The 20,450-nt window shown below is 43.2% G+C and overlaps 2 protein-coding genes across 3 annotated transcripts; both read left to right on the top strand.

The window, feature by feature from the left end:
• Positions 1-413: 413 nt before the first annotated feature.
• On the top strand, positions 414-10,189 carry faim2a (Fas apoptotic inhibitory molecule 2a). The gene is made up of 12 exons (XM_063219260.1): positions 414-1,131; positions 1,763-1,967; positions 2,145-2,278; positions 2,538-2,602; positions 2,710-2,763; positions 2,857-2,907; positions 3,162-3,201; positions 3,345-3,382; positions 3,503-3,590; positions 4,065-4,160; positions 5,698-5,751; positions 6,647-10,189. Exons 2-12 carry the CDS (start codon positions 1,808-1,810, stop codon positions 6,791-6,793), a joined length of 927 nt encoding a protein of 308 aa, XP_063075330.1. The 5' UTR covers positions 414-1,131; positions 1,763-1,807; the 3' UTR covers positions 6,794-10,189.
• A 2,064-nt stretch (positions 10,190-12,253) lies between these two features.
• Positions 12,254-20,143, top strand: ttc19 (tetratricopeptide repeat domain 19). 2 transcript variants are annotated; one of them, XM_063219259.1, is made up of 10 exons: positions 12,254-12,538; positions 12,730-12,818; positions 13,115-13,225; positions 13,358-13,396; positions 13,677-13,733; positions 13,987-14,048; positions 14,234-14,328; positions 15,808-15,962; positions 17,372-17,534; positions 18,991-20,143. In XM_063219259.1, exons 1-10 carry the CDS (start codon positions 12,259-12,261, stop codon positions 19,197-19,199), a joined length of 1,260 nt encoding a protein of 419 aa, XP_063075329.1. In that variant the 5' UTR covers positions 12,254-12,258; the 3' UTR covers positions 19,200-20,143. The 2 variants fall into 2 exon arrangements, with proteins under 2 accessions (XP_063075329.1, XP_063075328.1); XM_063219258.1 differs by having other exon boundaries at positions 12,727-12,818.
• Positions 20,144-20,450: the final 307 nt, after the last annotated feature.

Raw genomic sequence — 20,450 nt, 5'->3', positions numbered from 1 at the left:
AAAGAACAGTTTTTTAAAGACACTATTTTTGGAATTTTTAATAAAGTCCCACCTTTAAAGGTTTTGAACTTTTTAAAATGTATTGATGTGACCAAACTTAATCTATTTATTCAATTATTTATATGATTGTAGATTTTTAATTTGAGGCGAATTCTATTACCTGTACTGGCCATGAAATAGCCACAGTTGCATATTTTACATTACATTGCATTTGGCAGACGCTTTATAACCAAAGCGACTTTCAGAAGAGGACATAATCAAGCCAACATAACAAGCAAATACAAAGTGCACAGGAGATATACAGAACAACAAGTGCAATTACAAAGAGGGGTTCGTTTTTTTTTTAATAAAGAGGAAATAACTAGAACACACAAACACACACTCACAAACTAAACTAAACATCATGTCAGGATTCTGCCCTGGGGCAAGGCCAGTTCAATCATTAGTCTAGTAGATTCTCTCGAAAGAGGAATGTCTTTAGTTGTTTCTTGAAGGCTGCAAGAGAGGTGCTTAGTCTTGCTGCCTCTGGGAGACTGTTCCACCACTTGGGAACCACAACGGAGAACAATCTTGACTGGGAGTACCTAGAGCGACTGGATGGCAGAGCCAGACGGCTTGTGCTGGATGAGCGCAGATCTCTTCCAGTAACATAAGGCGTTATGGCCATAAATGTAAACAAACAAACAAACAAGCTGTTGTGTTCAATACAATCCACTGTAGCCTACATGTCTTGTCAAGCAGAAAGTTAAAATGTGATCTCATGAGTTCTAAGTAGTGATTTTGGATTTTGTCAAATATAAGTGTAAAACTGTAACCCTTGAGCCGTGTTGGCAACTTGAACTTGGCAGGAATCTATAAATGCAACATTGTTACAAACGTGTCAATAGTCGTGCAGTTCTACAAAAGCCTAATATATCTACTGCAAAACGTCTTGAGGTCTGATCAAACTTCGCAAGACTGGAAGCAAGGAAAATAAAATTATTCCAAAGATGTACGACCAGGAGGCGAGCTTCAACGCTCTCCCGTCAGGATCCTCCAGGATGTACGTCATAGCATACTGTGGTGTGTGTCGGGTCGGGTTCTGTTTAGGCTCAGCACAAAGGCTGTCATCGTCTGCTGTCACTTCTGCAGGTAAAGCTAGTGTCCTCTAAGCTAAATTGTGCAAAATGTCCCTTAGCGAGTAGAAGTTACCCTTGATTGTTACAATCTGACGGTTCAGTGTATCTATGTTACGTAGGTTGTATGGTTCAGCAACAGATAAGCTACTCAACGTGGAATAGATTGGTTTGGAGACCTAGATAATCCCATACTGTGAATCCTTGCTATGGCTAGTTCTAGCGAAGCGTAGTGTTTACTAGATTTGCGTCGAGTTTGAAATACTTCGTTGAACGCTTCATAATTGCTTTGCTTCAATTAAATACATGTTGTGATGCATTCGAAACGTCACGAACAAAGGGCATCTGGTACTTCAAAGTCACCTGAATACTAGCAAATAAAATAATCCCGGGATGATCTACCGGGCAAGTTGGCTACCCAGCAATGGCACGAAAGACAAGTCCCTGTGGTATTGTAATTGCCTTTTGTTCCGTAAAGCTAACAATTGCTCCTCCCTATAGCTGAATTTTGTTATGAAGTCTGCATCTGTCGTACCCTTTATTGTGCAGCGCTGTAGTAGCCTACAATAGACACAGTAATTTAATGCGCGTGTTGCAGGAAGTTGGTGTTGCTGCGCTTATTGTACAAATTCAATTCATATCCACAGCAGCCTTGTCCTTGTCCTTTGTCGAGACATCGGAACTGCTCGATAATGAGTTTGCCACCAGCTGCTCCCCCGAGTTATGCAGAGGCCACTGCAGGAGATAAGGAGTCCGGGATCTCCTGTCCTCGTTATGGAGCAGGTCCGCCGCCAGTGATGCCTCCCCCGCCTGCCATGCACGCAGGCTGGAGTTACGTGCACACCGGACCTAGTAGGTCACCTGCTCGATCTTTCATAGTTTACGCTACGGAGCCCGCAATGACGGCCCTAGTGACTGACAGAGTGGAAAGCACCTTTGTATGCCACTCTAACATACAATGCCTGTAATGTCGGTCTATGGATGTCTCAGAATTGCATATCTAATAGACTGATTTTATTTCTCTGTGAGGCCCCGGTTACAGCAACCCCTACGCGTCAGACATGTCATCCCCCTTCTCAGACCCTAGCACCAGTGGTAGCTTTGATGGACTTGGTGGAAACAGCTGGGAGGATAAAAATGTCCGCCGCATGTTCATCAGAAAGGTTACTTGGGCCTCTATATTGATTATACAGCCCACACACACACACACACACACACACACACACACACACACACACACACACACACACACACACACACACACACACACACACACACACACAGGATTTAACATCCACAGTGGACTGAATGCATAGGAAGTTCATGATTAATATGCATGTTTCTACATATTTTGCATAAAATGTCTTTGAAAATTAAAATCTTGAATCTTAAGACTGCTAATAATGTGGATTGTGTTCTCAGGTGTTCAGTATCCTCATGGTGCAGCTTTTGGTGACATTTGCTGTTGTGGCCCTCTTCACATTCTGGTAAGAAGCAAACACAGAAGCAATATTAATTGCCTTTATTCAATAAGAGCTTGGGCCTACATGCATGGCACTGAGGACATCCATATCTTTTCTGTCCCCTTCAACAGCGAACCGGTTCGGGAGTTTGTGCGGTACAATCGGGTTGTTTACCTGGCGTCATAGTAAGCACTTAGCTCTTTTCACACAGATCATTGCCCTCATTGCAGAATAGATTGGACATTTTGTGCTTATTGTGTTTTTTTCTCCCTGCACAGCATGATGTTCATGGGGACTTACTTGGTGCTGGTATGCAGCACAAGTGCCCGGTAAAAGCAATACTTCACTAATTTTCTCAATTTTGTTTGCCTCTGCTCTTGAAGCACTCTGTAGCTTCTGAATTGATTCCTCAGTCTCATGTAGACCCTCTTAAAATAGTAATGTCAATAAATGGCAGTAATGATGAGGAAACTGCCATGGATAATGCTACAGTTAAGTTTTTTGAAATGTGGAAAGTTTCCGTGCACAGTTCTGAGTCTACCCATATCGAGACTGTGTGTGTGATCTTTCCCCTTTTTTGTAGACGTCAGTATCCCACCAATCTCATCCTGCTGTCCATCTTTGTAAGTGAATTGCTTTTGCTCAGTGATTATAGCCGTTTTATATGAAACATTGCATTTAATAATTCCAATTTCCTCCAGTCCTACATTTATGTATATGAAATTTGTAGACATGCATGTAATGTGTTTGATTTTCTCTGTCACAGACTCTTGCAATGTCCTACATGGCAGGGATGTTGGCCAGGTAAGTTCCAAGTTTTCACACTGATTTGTATCTGTATGCCATTGTTTCCACTCTACTGATTGCCTTTCAATTTTAAATTGTAACCTCATGTTGGGTTATGCCCCTGTGCTATTTTTGCAGTTACCATAACACCAAGGTGGTAATGCTGTGTGTGGGCATCACGGCTGTGGTCTGTCTAGGCGTCACTCTCTTCTGTTTCCAGACAAAGGTGAGTCAGGTCAAATCAAAAGGCTAGCTACACAGACTGCATGATTAACCACAAAAGATATGATTGGTAAAATATCCTGTCAAGTGTACTTTGAGAGTTATTTTAAGCCAAATGCTTGGGTTGAAATGACTGAAATTATATTTTTCTGTTTTGTAATACTTTCTCTTCCACATCTCCAGCTCTTCCGAGTCACAATAACTTGTGACCTTGTATATGTTACTGACCCTGGAATCCTTAGCAAATCAATGTAATTATCCAGTCACTCTTGTTTGATATATGTATATTTTGACTGTTTGTGTTAAAAAAAGGTTCGGTAACATGCCACCATGTCATCTGATAAACATTCCCTATGTTGAGGCCCCAATGTGTTTAGTGTTAACATGTGTTTATGTGGGTGCCTGCCTGTGCGTTAATGTGTGCCCGTGTTTACAATACTGTATGTGTTTGCTGTGTTGTTGTGTGGTCTGGCTACAGTACGACTTCACCTCCTGTCACGGCCTGCTGTTCTCCCTCATGCTGGTGCTGATGATCACAGGCCTGGTGCTCCTCTTCACTGCCCCCTTTGGATACGTGAGTCGAGCTGCACTACACCTCCCCCCCACACACTAGCTAGCTAGTCACAGTGGGGGCACTACTTTGGATGAAAGATTTCACTTATTGTTTGAAAATGAAACGGGTGGAACTGATGCCTCCGTGGACATATAGGAAGTCACCCTGCAAAGTTTAACCAGTTCATGTACGTAGCTTACCTTTTATTCAGTGTTATTATATGGTGTGACGTCATCGGTCGAATGCTCCATTCATTTCAATGGGGCTCCCCAACGTTCGCACGTCTGATATTTGAGATAACGGACGGGTTGGTCTATATCAGACCGCTGTCAATGGCAACAAGACTTTTCACTGCTAAAGCGAATGTTTCATATCACTCCGCAGGGGGTACGGTCTTTTGTCACTCTAATCAGCTGCTGTGATAGACAACACCTGTTGTCTAGGCTACCTGTTGCCTAGCGGTGTTCCACAACGGCACTGTTTTGTTTTGCACAGCAACAATCTTTTGACATGAAAAATTATAATAAACTTAACATTAAATAAAGAAATGTCCCCGCCATGTGTGAATCATTTAAGTATATCCATATAATAAGCGGGTTAACATTCGGCGAGTCGGTCGCTTTGTGGATTAGCAGCACTTCAGAGAGAACAAGACCCCTCCGCTCCGCGTCGGGGTCTAAAGATTCTCTCTGTCATGCTGCTATTCCACGGTAGCGACCTTCTCGCCGAATGTTAACCCTTACTTAGCACACCAGATTTACCCAGTGCACCTGTTAAAAAGTTATTGTGCAAAGAACGTTCTGGGAAAGACAGGTGTAACACTCATGGCGTGTGTACATAGTTTGACGTTCCATTCTTGTTCATGTATAACCGCAGAAATACAACAGCGGCGATGCGATTCAAGCGACAGAGTGTAGCAGCAAGCGATACAAGCGATTGAGGAGACAAGAGTATGTCCGTACAGGCAGAAGGCAAAGCATTCAAGCATTCCCATTGGCTGTGGTCACTGACCTCTATACAGTCATTGGCTGTCGCGGCTTGTCGCCGAACCGCGTCATAGAAAGTTGAAAAGATTTCAACTTCAAATTGTCGCGCTCGTCGCGCAAATCGCTCTACCGCAGAAATACACCAGCGGCGATGCGATTCAAGCGACAGAGTGTAGCAGCAAGCGATACAAGCGATTGAGGAGACTAGAGTATGTCCGTACAGGCAGAGGGAAAAGCATTCAAGCATTCCCATTGGCTGTGGTCACTGACCTCTATACAGTCATTGGCTGTCGCGGCTTGTCGCCGAACCGCGTCATAGAAAGTTGAAAAGATTTCAACTTCAAACTGTCGCGCTCGTCGCGCAAATCGCTCTAGTCTCCAGAATCGCTTTTGTCTCTCGACTCAATACAAAGTCAATTACTTCCGTCGCTCGACTCGCTCAGATCGCCGCTGGTGTATTTCTGCGAAACAGTCTGTACTTTAGCTTAAAGTTAAACCCACACCTGTCCTCATACTGCCAGTGATTTTATTCAGACAGACGGATCAATTGAACATGTATCTCATTTTCACAGATACCCTGGTTGCAGACCGCGTATGCAGGACTGGGGGCATTTGTCTTCACTCTGGTAATTCTGAGGAAATCTTCTACCTCTTGTTTTACAACATACTGTATAAACACTAATATACATTTAATCTTACCCTCTGTGAGGTGCTGGTTAACCCATTGTGTCCTGGAAACACATACGCTGCATTCAGGATTTTGAGATTTGAGCTGTTTTATTAAAAATGTGGGTAAGATAGAGCTGAATGGACACAATCTAAGGCAAAGCGAGGGTCCTAGCTTTTAAATGTAACTCATTTCATGTTTGTATGTGCTTCGGATGCTGAAATATTTAGGATTTAATAGGCAGAAAAAAAATTGGTTAAATTAGCATCACTTGCTGCACAGATGTTCACTCTGCTTGTCTGCTACTGCATGTCCTGCTGCACATGGAGTACAGACGGCACCTGTATCTCACCCACCCTGAAAAGGAAGAAAGGAGTTGCACACTGGAGCTGAATGCAAAATCAAAAACTGTATTCAACAAAGCCGAAAAAAGTAAATAAAACCCACAGACAAGGGACAAACGTTTCGGGTCTAGCCCATCATCAGTGTTCCCAGTTGATGGGCTAGACCCGAAACGTTTGTCCCTTGTCTGTCGGTTTTATTTACTTTTTCGGCTTTGTTGAATACATACGTTTCGGGTCTAGCCCATCATCAGTGTTCCCAGTTGATGGGCTAGACCCAAAACGTTTGTCCCTTGTCTGTCGGTTTTATTTACTTTTTCGGCTTTGTTGAATACAGTTTTTGATTTTTGCATTCAGCTCCAGTGTGCGACTCCTTTCTTCCTTTTCATTATACTGCTCTTGGAATTACGCACAGAGCGAAACGCTCAGAATAAAGACATTGGCGCGGACGCCACCCCACCATTACTTCTCACCCATCCTGTGCATCCTCCCATGTGTTTTCCTTCTGTGTAGTTTCTGGCGTTTGACGTGCAGCTGCTGATGGGGAACCGGCGCCACTCCCTGAGCCCGGAGGAGCACGTGTTTGGCGCCCTCTGCCTCTACATGGACATCGTCTACATCTTCTTCTTTTTGCTGCAGCTCTTTGGGAGCCGTGAGTGAGCCCCACAGCCTGACGCTCACCGCTAGTCTTCAGTCAGCACTGACACGTCTTTTGACCCCCCTCCATCTTCAACACAAAGACACACACACACACACATACACACACGCGCACACATATTTACACACACATTCAATTTTTGGCAGCCTGAGAAGTGCAGGAGGTCTTCAACCTCTTGAACCGTTTTATGATGTGTGGTGTGCTGGACTTAAGACTAATTAATAGCTGTGTTATCTCTTCCAGTATGTACGAGTGTTGTCGTTCCCGTGTCAGCAAGGTCATGTTTGAAAGGCAGGCAACGTTTGAAAGGCAGGCAACCTTTATTGAGAAGGGGTGCACTGTGCATCTGGGCTTTAAAACAAACATGCATACGACTGTGTGCACACTTTCACATTCAGACTTGCCCAGTCACACTTGCACCCCAAACAAACTCTGGATCTCTGCTGTATTAAGACAATCATGGAGGGTTTGAAGGTCAAGGGGAGGATATGTTATATATATATTTTTAAAAAGGAGTGAACGGCTTAGTTCTAAATTAATCATGTACTTGGCATAGAGATCATCAGTAGGTGTGGTAGAGTATTTGGTGCTGTCACCACCCCTTACCTGGTATGCTATTGCTCGTCATGGTTTGGATGCCAGAAGTTACATACTTACGGCAGATGACATCAGTAGGTTGATGAACAAACCCAACTTTTGTTGCAAGTCAGAGTGCTATCATTCCTTGTTTGAGCCTAGATTGTTGTTGTGTGTCCTGTCTAGGCGTTGATCTCAGACAGAGACTGGAAAGACTTTCCAGCAAGTCGGGTTAAATTCTTGATATGTGAAGGGATTGATGCGCAATGCTGCTGTATGAAGAGTAGTCTGGAACTATGGAGCCATCTAGACAGCATAAGTACCCTCCCCTCTTAATTTCTCCACTCACTTTTATCCTCAGTGTGAGCCCAGTTTTGGATGTGACTGATGCAAGCGTCAGCCTGAAGGGGGCAATATCTCGCTTACTATAGATGACGTTCATTAACACTGTCCAAGCTCAAGCCAGTTTTGCAGACATCCAGAGTCCTTTTGAAGATGCACTTTTGAGCTCCTTTATATACAGTACAAAAACACCATCAATGACTTCATACTGTAGCCCTCAGGTCCATTTGTTTCAACTGTAAAGTAGGTGATACTATAAGGGAACACATGAAACGAATAAGATGCAAAACCTCTATTGGCAGAAAGTTGGAGGTGGCGAGATTTAGAATCCCTCTCACTTGACTTGCAGATGGCTTCAATAGAGCCCTCCCCACAAGTGTTAAAAACAACACAAGGTTATGGGACACAGTAGTTAAAAAGGTGCTATCAGACATGATTGGATATTGCATTTCACAATGTTTTAAGTTATGTATGAGTTTTTCAGCAGACATTGTCCACCGTTTCATGTTTGAAGAAGGAGATTGCTCACTCGTAACTTTATTGGTCTCATCTCTTAGGGGGAAAAAAAATAATTTTAAGGTATCAGATTACAATTCAAACTAAGAATTATTTGTTTGTCGATGCCTGTAAGATGGAGTTTTGAAAAGTGTTGTCTGTAGAGCAATAACACGTCCTAGCCTTGCCTTGCATGCAAACTTAATCGTTAAGTATTAGACGGAGCCCATTATTTCAGGCCCGTAGACACTACTCTTGACGTCACATAGAGCATGGCTGGGTAAATGCCCCTAAGTGTGTGAGGATGTTGGGTGTCTATGCGCCGCCGACCAGAGGGGAGAGTTTTATGGTAGTATTGTATAGTGCCTAACTGTGAATGTTTTGGCATTAACCAGGAAATTCCCTTTTTTCCCTTTTTTGTCTTTTTTTTTTACATGACCTCCATTATTCTTGAAGGTCTTTAAGGTTCAGTAGAGTAATTTGAGTTATTCCAAAGCACTTGGTGCGGTTTATTCTAAATAACCTTTTAATGTAGTCATTCCATCTCTGGATTGCAGAAGTTGTTGGATTGTTTTAATGTGTTAATGTGTATTTTATCAGTCAGTGGCAGAAATTACACAAAATGAATACTTTTAAGGGCTATTTCTCTTATTTGCCCTTTGCCACTGTGTCTGATGTCTGATGCAGACATCCAGTGACTTGCTGTATTATTTCCTGCCAAGGATGGCGGTCCTGTTCAACTTTTTGACCATTGTTACTGACTGAGTATGTTAAATTAAACAGTGACACTGTGCTGCAGATATTTATCCGGACAATCATCTAATAAGGACACCGGGAAAGTCGTGCGATTGCCAGAAACATCCCTCAAAAGGTTTCTTCATGTATCACCTCTGTATGATAAATGTTGATTTTGAATAGCGGCTTATACATTAACTGCTAATAGCAGCATCAACAGTTGACATGGATATTCCTAGTTCTTTTCGCATTTACAGACATGCTATATATGTTAATTCTTTGTCATTTCTTTATGGGATGTTGGATCATGTAGCAGTAAGATTGAAATCTTTGTATCTGTGACCTGCTGGATTTATATGCTACTCATAGAAAAAAACAAATGATTGGCAGAAAGCGATACTGTCTGAATGGGGTATTGTATTTCCTTGAGTTTCTATTATGCATATAAACACGGGTCTAATTTGTATTACTCTCAATGATGTGTTTAAAATTATGGGCAGGTGTAAAATAATCTTTTGAGACTTAAAATTCCATTCCAGATGTGGACTAAGAGTAATATTTTGTTATAAACGTGTGCTCTTAATGAAATGTATTTTGGCTGTTGTGCAGGTCTCCCTGTATAAATGTGCATTATGTGGGGGTTGAACACATAAATTGTATTTCTTTCTTAGTCTCTGCACTAAGTCAACCAAACCACCAGTTTGTAGTAGGCTACCAAAGACTAGTGCATGAAGAAGTGTGTTTATCTAGTGTACCCTAAACCAAGATGATCCGTTACACCAGGGGTGGGGAACCTCTGTCTTGAGGGCCGTTTGCGGCCCTTGAGGTCGTTTTATCCGGCCCCCGATATGATTTTTATGTCATGCAGAATCACATGAAAGATGACATATTTTGTAAAGGAATATTAGAAATTACATTTGCAATACAATTAAGTTATATTCAACGGTCCTAGAGAAGGTGGGGACTGTTTTAAAGTTAGCTGCCTTCAATATAGGCCTAAAGTGCAGGGGGAAATCCTGGTTTGTTTTCATAATACGGCCCTCTGAGGACTTTTACGGCCCTCGGATGAATTCTAAATGGCCCCTCGAATGAAAAAGGTTCCCCACCCCTGCGTTACACAGTGGAAGCAGTCTGATGAATTTCACTTGGTCCAGAAGCAAGTAATGCAGAGGACATGAGGAACTATTTTTGTAAGGGCCTGTTTCTACCCGTTGGTCCTGTGGCGAAATAAAAGAATGCTTCACAATCAAGGTTGTGTTGTCATCACTATTGCCTATAATGTTCTGTTCAAGTTGTACATTATGCAGAAGACATTATTTTTCTTTTACACACACACACACACCACACACCACACACACACACACACACACACACACACACACACACTCTTCGCTCTGCCTTGACTCACATATGAACTTAACTGCCATCCCATTCTTAACCCATGGGCTTCAATATGATATCGGTCAACCTTTTGCAGCTATTACAGCTTCAACTCATCTGGGAAGGCTGTCCACAAGGTTGAGGAGTGTCTTTATAGGACTTTAATTTGTTTTATTACGAATTTTCCAAAATCACATTGGTGAGGTCACACACTGATGTTGATCGAAACGGCCTGGCTCTGAGTCTCCACTCTAATTCAGTCCAAGAGTGCTTCTTAATATGCGACCTTGCCTCCTCCACTTGCTTCTCGTCATGATGACATCACTGACAACAGCATTATATTTCAATATCTTGCAAAAGCTCAATTGTAGAGTCTTTTTCTCTTTTGCAATTGGAATGGTGAATGAAAAACAGTCCCTCAAAAGTTGTTGTGGTTAGGCTGACTGCTGGGAAACTTTATCGTTTTCTCCACGGAGGAGGGGCCAGGAGGCGGGACGAGGAGACAAGCGCAAGTGGAGGAGGCAAGGTCGCATATTAAGACGCACTCCAAATCTGATCTGCCAAGTTCAGATGTGCACACCAGTCCAGTTCATCCCTACCATATTCTGTCATGCATGTCATTATGGACCTTGTTTTGTGGTGTACAGACAGTCATATTGGAAGAGGAAGGGACCCGCTTTCAAATGGTTCCCACAAGGTTGGAAGCATGGAATTGTCCAGAATGTTTTGGTATCCTGAAGCATTCAAAGTTACTTTCACATGAACTAAGGGTCAAAGCCCAACTCCTGAAAAACAACCCCACACCATAACTCATCCACCAAATTTCACACTCGGCACAATGCCGTCCGAAATGTAACTTTCTCCTGGCAATCTCCAGATGAAGAGGCGTGATTCACCACTCCAGAGAACACGTCTCCACTCCAGTGGTTGTGTGCTTTACACCACTGCATCCGACGCCTTCCATTGCACTTGCTGATGTTTGCCTTTTTGCAGCTGCTCAGCTATGGAAACCCATTCCATGAAGTTATCTGAGTATTGTACTTGGACTAATCTGAAGTTGGTCACATGAAGTTTGGAACTCTGGCAATTGACACAGTCGACCACCTCTTTGCTGACCTCTGTCCATCAGTGCACAGTTTGGTTTAGTTTAGTTGGTTCATTTCATCAGGGACCATGTGCAAAGTACCTTAATTACCTAATAAAAAGATTACCTGCACCAAATTATATCTTAAAAGCTCACTTCCATCTGCAGTCCCTGGGCAGGTAAGAAAACATAAAATACAGTAAAACGGGAGTAGACACACACACACACACACACACACACACACACACACACACACACACACACACACACACACACACACAGAGTTGTGCGTGTGTGTAAGAAAGATACAAAGAAGCAGTGAACATTAACGCACACAGGACCCCAGGGCAAGACACTGATAGGGCCTCCCATATGGCTCCATCAGAGGAAGGAATGAATGAACTGACCACTCCTCTCAAAGTTGTGTTATATTATCTACATTAACAATTTATAATAAATATATTTAACTCTTGTTACACTATATGGGCCAACTGTATTTTATACACATTTGAATTGATATCGGCCAAATAAAATCACTCGGCCAGATTTGACCCCTGGGACTGAGTAATTGTGCTGCTACCCGCCCCCCCCCCATTAGCATTGATTAATGTGTGCCTATAGGCTGCTGGTAAAGGAAATAGCTAGCCTTCTGGTCTATGCGATAAAACCCATGTTCAAATATCACTTAATAGGCAATGGGTTTACATTATGGGTGGGTTGTTCTTGTTTACATTATGAGGTAAATTCAATGTAGTGCTAGATGTTTGGACATCTTTGGTGCAACGCAGTGAATGGTGTGTGTGTGTAGCTTTAAGAGATGTCACGTGGTTTCGACCAAGATATTCTACACGAAATATGGCGCTACACATTAGTTGCCGTCGTCTTGTGTCTCGCACATCTATATTTAATTCATCTATTTTAGAATCAGCTCGTAATGTAAGTCCTAGCAAGTCACTACTTGATAAAAGGCTGTTGACTTATGTACAATCACGAAGTATTTCGCCGCCCTTGGCTTGGAGAAACGCGGTGAGCAGAAGGTCATTCCGACGTTGTAATGTTACCAAAGACCTCATCAATGGGAAAAACCAAACAGGGGACAGTTCCAGCAATGGGAGTTTATTATGGGCTGCCGCCGGTAAGATCCTGTTTTTTTATTTGCAATATTTTAGAGGTTTAGTTCCAGCTCTGAGCTGGTGGAGGCAGAAAGAGACTTGTACAGGGGAACGTCAGTCAGTGGGCGTATGTTGAAATGTCAATTGTTCCACGTGTGACCGCGTGTGGCTGTAAACACTTATTCTTTGCTGCTGTTGTTCCATTCCATAGCAGCGTTCTCCTTCTTCGGCAAGGCTGAGGATGAGAGAGATGAGGCGCAGAAAGCAGAAGATGAAATCATTATGCTCTTGAAAAGAGCCAAGGTAACGATCACGTAAAAGAAGCAGACCCGTGTGCATGCAGTGCTGCATTGTTTTGCCAGGTGAGGTGATGTTTACCTGTTGAGAAACCAATGCTGCTTGTCAACAATCTGTTTCAAGATTTGACATACCGGTAATGCAAACTGACATGTCCAAATGGTGAAGAGCCGTATGGTGCTATTTATAGGTTGATAGTATTATGAGGACATTATAAAGTTTAGTAAAATTAGGGTCAGAGTACAGAAACATGCTATGCACTTACCTATACCTAATGGAATTTCTATCATGGTGGTTCTCAGCTCAGTATGATGCGGGATGAGCTGGAGGCAGCAAATGGCTATTTGCATCAGGCCATCAGACTGGCTCATCAGACCCACAACACACAGGCAATCATCTACACCTACAGCTTGGTAAGTTATCACTGTGGTCTGATATGAACTATGTCCTCCAGTCATCCATCACTAGGTTTTATGTAGAAAAGGCTCAGAGGTGGTGGGCTGGGCTGGTAGTCTAATTTTGGCTTCTCTCATTAACCTTTACAGATGGCAAACCTCGCCTTTGTTCAAGGTCAGCTGACAAACGTGAGTAGACCTGACGAGCACTCTTCAGAAAGTCTTTTGGGCCGGGAAGGTCAGATGGTGGTGCTGTATTGTATATATAGGTCAGGGGTGAATTTCTCAAAACCAAAGTTGCTTACTACATTAGCTACTTTGTTGTTTTCAATGCATTTTCCCATTGGCAACTACCGAAGTTGCTAACAGGCTAACAACTTCTCTTTTGAGAAACTCACCCCAGGTCAGAATGTGTCATGTAACAGTGCCATTTTGAGTGACGACTGTTCTCTCCTCCTCTTGCTGTTAGGCAGAGAAGCTCTTCAAGGCAGCTATGAGTTTCATGCTCTCTGGAGGGATGCCACAGGTGAGGATTTCACCAGAGAAGGGTGTGTGTGTGTGTGTGTGTGTGTGTGTGTGTGTGTGTGTGTGTGTGTGTGTGTGTGTGTGTGTGTGTGTGTGTGTGTGTGTCAGAAAGAGGGAGAGAGAGATGGGGTTATTTTGTCACTCTTATTCTCATAACCCTTATGGGAGGGGAGTGCAACAGTTGTTTACAATGTGGCAGCTGTTTACAATTAGTAATTTTACAAATTTTACTCCACACCTATCTCTGTGGTTAGGATCACAATGCAGTCATCGAGATGTCTCTGAAGCTTGCAAGCATATATGCCTCAATGAACAAGTAAGTGCACAATCACCATTGCCATGGCATGGAACTAAACATGAGAAGTTAAGGCTGCTGCTGGGCAGTTTCTGTCTGCTTTAGTTGTAGACACAGCAGTGTAGTAAAATGACGTATAGAACATAAATGTATAGCTTTTTTAATTGCATGTAATATGTAATGCAAATGTATGTCTTTTGCTAAAGGAATGAATTGGCAGAGCACGGGTTCCAGTTCTGCATGGAATCCTTGGAGGGCAAGATTGAGAGACACAAGGAGCTCTCGGTAGAGGAGCTGCCAGGTACTGAACCAACTCAGTCTCGCTCAGTTTGTTTCTCTCATTCTCTCATTCATTCATACCCATCATTCAAAGGACACCATGCAGTAGTAGTTTCACTCTAGTGTCCCCTGAAAAGCTCAGCATGATGTCATGACTGATGTCACGAGTGATGGTGGTTCATGACTGGTTCTGGTGTTCCCTGTGTTAGGAAGTTACAGACCCCTGTCTAACTCCTAACGCTGTGAGTGCGTTACAATATGCGACCTTGCCTCCTCCACTTGTGCTTGTCTCCTCGTCCCGCCTCCTGGCCCCTGGTCCGTGGAGAAAACGATAAAGTTTCCCAGCTGTCAGCCTAGCCACAACTACTTTTGAGGGACTGTTTCATTCACCATCCCAATTGCAAATGAGAAAAAGACTCTACAATTGAGCTTTTGCAAGATATTGAAATATAATGCTGTTGTCAGTGATGTCATCATGACATATTACTTCCTGGTATGAGGAGACAAGCACAAGTGGAGGAGGCAAGGTTGCATATTGTAACGCACTCTGTGTGCAAAGACATGTCAATAGGAGTGTGCAAGTGTACTTGCAGTTTCATCCTTGCCTCACATGCAGAGTAGTGCTGCGTGTAGACCAGAAACGACCTATGCTACCCGGGTAGCTGAGCTCGCTGAAGAAGTTTCGCCATGAATTTGCTTCATTTGTGTCATTGACATGATTGATTTAGCTAAACCACATAACGGCTCTGGCTTGACAGCCTGGGACATTTGGAGATATAAACATTCCAATTGGTTTTCGCCGAACCACGTCATAGCTCATCACCACGTCATAGCCCATTATCTTGACTGTAATCGCTGAAATTTGCTCTGGTTGCTTTGCTTCTGACGAATTCGCTTTAGTCGCTCTAGTCGCCAACCCTCCATAGAGAAATGCAGTAATGACTTCCGTCGCTGAGGTTGCGTAGGTCACTCTTGATATATAGACAATAGCTTGCTGTCATGAGTGACTGACTAATGGTGGTCCATTAATTGCTTGTTCCCTGTCTTTCCAGACGAGGAGAGGAACGACAATCAATCTAACTTTCCTGAGTCATACTGATCACCTTCAGTGTGTCATAGGACTGTAATGATATTGTATCGAACCAAGAAATCGTGATACACAGAGTCACGATACTGTATTGTGATACAAGGAGGCAGTATCGTGATACACCCTTTCAAAGTTTTGTTACCCATTAGTCCAGAGAACACTTATGATTCGATGTGATGGTGTTTCCAAACTTCAATGGAAATACATTTCAGAAATCGTGGGGTGTATCGAACCGTAGGTCAAAAATCGCGAAACGAACCGAATCGTGAGTTGAGTGTATGGTTACAGCCCTAGTGTGTCATGTTCTTGCAGTTTCATCCTTGCCGCTTATGAAAGGCAAGGAGTGCTGTCTCTAGTGCCTGATGGTGGGCTGGCTGGCCCATGACTGGCTCTGGTGTGTTCTTGTCTCGGCAGATGAGGAGAGGAAGGACACTCGGCTGCTGCTGGGACTGTGTCTGGATGCCAGGGCGCGGTACATGGCCGCCACCCATCGGCTGGTCCAGGCCACAGGAGACTACCGCCGAGCACTGCAGATATGCGCCGAGGAGCAGGGCGAGACACACCCACAGGTGCAGCACCATGCATTTACATATGATGCTCCATGTACAGCTTTAGGGTAGGATAAACACAGAGGAACAGGACAAGACACACCCACAGCTGCAGCATCTTTTGGATTGTTTCATTTGCTGTTTTCGTTGCACTTTAAGTGGGTGGGGGGGTCAACCACTGGTGTCACTTTTACCTCTTATTCACTTTACTTGAAAGCCTGCTGCTACTAAGTATTGTACCCCAAACACAATTTCGTTGCCTTTTGACAATGACAATAAATTCTTGAATCTTGAATCTTTGAATGTGTGGTAGTAGAGTGATACAGTTATGCATTTGTAGGAAGAAATAGAAGTAATCAGACTAATACTATCAATAAATGAATAGTTTATTGAACAGATGCATATACTTCATACCATTGTAATTAAGTCTCAGAATATTAAATATATGATGTCCAAATAAGGCAGCAATAAAGCACATGTGGTACGTCATGGATTTTCACTATCTTGGGGGCCGCTGTGGCGCAGCGTGCCAAGCCCTCCAAATTTTAGCTTACCAGTACATTGCCCACGGGGACCTTGGTTTGAGTCCGACCGGGGTCATTTCCCGGCCCTGCCCCAATCTCTCTCCCAATCATTTCCTGTCTACTCTCACACTGTCCTGTAATAATAAAGGCCAAAAAGCGCCCCCCAAAACACCTAATAGATTTTCACTATCTTACTTTGGCACATCCAATGCTATGTTTGATGTCATTGTTAAGAATTAAATGATGCATAGTCTAGGGGGCAGCTGAATGGAAAAATAATACCTGCTGGAGGCCATTTGATCTGAGATCTTTATTAAAGTAACCTGAGTCGGCTTCAGCACACAGGCCAGTGGACCACACTGTGGCTATCAAAATAAGGCCAGAGATGGCACGTTAGTCTCATAGCATTTCCCCAATACAATACACCTAGCATCACCTTCAGTTGATAAGACCAGGTTTTTTCTTTCTTTTTTTCTTTCTTTCTTTCTTTCTTTCTTTCTTTCTTTCTTTCTTTCTTTCTTTCTTTCTTTCTTCTTCTTCCGCTTCTTCTTCTTCTTCTTCTTTCATTGTGATGGGCAGTCATTGGTAAGTGGATAGAGCGTCAGACTTGTAGCCCAAAGGTTGCCGGTTCGACTCCCGACCCGCCAGGTTGGTGGGGGGAGTAATTAACCAGTGCTCTCCTCCACCCTTCTCCATAACTGAGATACCCAAAGCATGTTGCTGTCCCGTCCCGCCGCGCTACTCCCTTTTCGGGCGCCATTGGGGGCTGTCGCTTGCACGGGTGAGGCATGGTGCAGTGTACACTTATGTGCTGTGGAGATTCCCAGGTGGTCTTTCACTTTCACTTTTCACTTTCTTTATTCATTGTGATAACCTAAATTCTTCTTCTGTGCCGTACTCCACCAGACCCTGGTGCTGATGAGTGACTTGGCTACCATCCTGGACCTTCAGGGGAAGCACGAGGAGGCCCTGGGCCACGTGACCAAAGCCCTGCAGCTGGGGAAGGAGGCGGGACACCCCGACCAGCATGTGCTACTGAGCAACATGGCGGGCATAGTGATGCATCAAGGTAAGAAACGGGGGTTGTGTCAAACTTTAACAAAAAATATACACCCGCAAACATGCACTATATGCATTATGTATTAAAGATGCAGTGTGTAGTTTTTTTTCACCTGGTTAAAATCACTCCTCTTCACATTAGGAGTCCAGGGAGTCCTGGCTGCAATGTAAAATAATAGATATTGTTATTGATACAGTTTGGCACGTGTATTCTGTCCATAGGGGCAGATGGCAGCAAAGTAATGGCACAAACATGCTCCCAAAAAATAGTTTTCCATAAATCAGTGCTTCAGATATAATAAAGTACATATCACATTAACTATACCCTATATACTGCAGTTTTAAAATTATTATTGATACGTTGACATCAACTTTTGGAGAATAGTGGGGCTGTAGTTGACTTTACTCTGGCCTTCAACGTTAGGGCATTGGGGCTTAAAGGCCAGAGCTCGTCCGTACAGTATATTTATCACATAAACCTGAAGGCCTTAATAGGGATTACAGCCTGTGCCAGTGGAGCCTCGGGAAGTACTTCCATGGACCATGGCCATTTTTATGGTTGCTTTAACTTAAGTATTCAGCCAATATGTTTTGTTTATTCATGAGATACCGATGATGGTGTTGGATTGGTGACGCTTAAAGTTTCTGTAAAAAAAAAGAAAAGAAAAAAAAAAATGTTTTGAGAGGTGAACATAGGAAGATGTTAGCCATCAATTAACTTGGACCAGAAAGATCGGACATAAACATTGTCCAACAAATAAAGGACTCGGGGAAATCTTACAACAGAACAGAACAAGTGTGTGCAGAGGACAAGTGAATATAGCAGCTGCAGCAGCAGCACAGGGGTGAGAGATGTGAAGAAGTTTTCAGAATGAGGTAAGAGAGTCACAGCAAAGCACATTTACACTGAATGAAGCTATACACTGGATGAATAACTCACATTTATCCTATGTCATTTGGTTTGGGTTTATGGTCATTGTTGACTGGTGTGATATTTACATTATAAACCCGACATCCAACCAATATAAGTGTTGCTGCAGATTTTAGTGCTGTTTTGTCTAGCGTGTTTTAATGTATCTTAAAAATACACATTGAACGTATGAATTGGGGATCTAGTCTCAAGATAAGACTCATCATTCACTACTGCAGTTTGGCGCTCTGAAATATAGCACTGCTGAATTTAGAGAGCTATATAGTAGACCTCTAGTAGCAGGACTGCTCTGGTCGCTTGCCATAAGGAGAGGATAGTTTATCGCGTGTCTGTTGCAGGAAAAGTTGCAAAAGTCAATACATAGTAATAAACATGTGTATTTCCATTTTCCCCTTTGAGTGTCCTGCAATGCTTTGTAACTGTGTATCAAAATGCTAAGCTTTGTAACTTAATAAAGGTATGCAACCAAGCTCTGAATCAGAAGATGACCTGCTTGTGTGAGACCGTGTACGTCTACGTCTACCTGTTTTCCCAGGTCAGTTGGACGAGGCCAGAAGACTGTACCTGGAGGCCATCGCTCTGGCTCAGGCCATGGGAGACGTGGAGGCGGTGGAGCAGATCGAGGAAGGCCTGAAGGAGCTGACGAGCAAGAGGAAGGCCCAGGCCAAGGCCCAGGCCGAGAAGGACGGCAAACCTGACCAAGAAACGGAGAGTCAGGAAGAGGAGGAAGCAGCAACAGGCTGATGGGAGGAGGAGGAGGAGGAGGTGTCTCTATTGGTTTCAGACATACTGTACCGGTGGGAATCCACTGGTCAGAATTCCTCATTATGTGTTTAAAAAAACAACCCTTTGCCTGTGCCCAACCCTGGCCACCTCGACGTGTGCCCTGTGTGCCATTTGTGGTGTGAACATCCAATAAACTGCCATTTTCCGAGTGACGTCGTCCTACGCACTGTTCACCCACCACCTGTGACTTTGCCGTGGTCTCCTGGCACCCTTTTGTGTTGTGACTCCAAATATTATTTTTTCTTTTACTTTTACTTTTACTTCTTCCTTACTCCCTGTGATCCACTTTATGCAGTTGTTATTATTTTATTTTTTACTTTTTTTGCCTGGGTTTAGTAGGCTAATTTATGTGACGGTGGAGGAGACTCAGGGAGACGATCATGCAAAAACTGCATGTGAAGTGACATGCTGAGGACTAAGGGTAGAATGTCTTCGGTTTGAAGTGCTGCTTGCCTATGGCTGAATGAAACACAAGCATATATAAAACAACAGCCATGCCCATCATGGTTTTTTAAAAGTCTTTCTGGACCTACAAGGTACTGAGTTTAATTGGCCCTGCTGCTCATCCAAGGGCATCAGACTGGTGGAAGGGAAAAAGCCTGATGCTGTAATAAGCACAAAAGAATGCCAGACTCTTGGGAGTCCACACAGTGTTGTGTCATGTTTTGATGTATGGAAGATGTGACGGATTAAAAAAAAAAGAACCACCTGGATATGGTTGTCTTCCTTTGTTCTCATTTTGTTTTGCACACATATCTTTTTTAAGGGGCCATCTAACCTGTCTAAGGGACAAAAGATGGAAATTAGCCCTACTACGGCTACAATCTTGTATATTGTGCATTTTGAAAAAATGCTATTAATATATGCTGTCCCTGTGTTAAATAAATAAACTTTCAAACACACCATCTCCCATCATATATCGGCACAATACATTTCAGTTTCAGTGTTCATTAATTATTTAGAATTAAGGATGACATTGATTTATAATTTCATGATTCTGCACGGATAAAATGTGATAAGGTCTTGTGATATTAAAGTCCAAGTCAGCCAAACTTGCAGGAATTTTCTTGTCCACAGGGTGGCGGTGTTGAGGCAGTATTTATTCACTGGGTCTGTTCTTCGGGTGTGTGGATAATAGGGTTGCCTTTACCATTTGGTTCTGAATACTACAGCTACTGTAACAACTTGTTTCATGAGCTACGGAGGTAA

This window comes from Engraulis encrasicolus, chromosome 16, assembly GCF_034702125.1.
Source record: "Engraulis encrasicolus isolate BLACKSEA-1 chromosome 16, IST_EnEncr_1.0, whole genome shotgun sequence".
NCBI lineage: Eukaryota > Metazoa > Chordata > Actinopteri > Clupeiformes > Engraulidae > Engraulis > Engraulis encrasicolus.
Note: the sequence above shows the minus strand (reverse complement) of the source record. Positions and strands in the feature narration are given on the sequence as shown.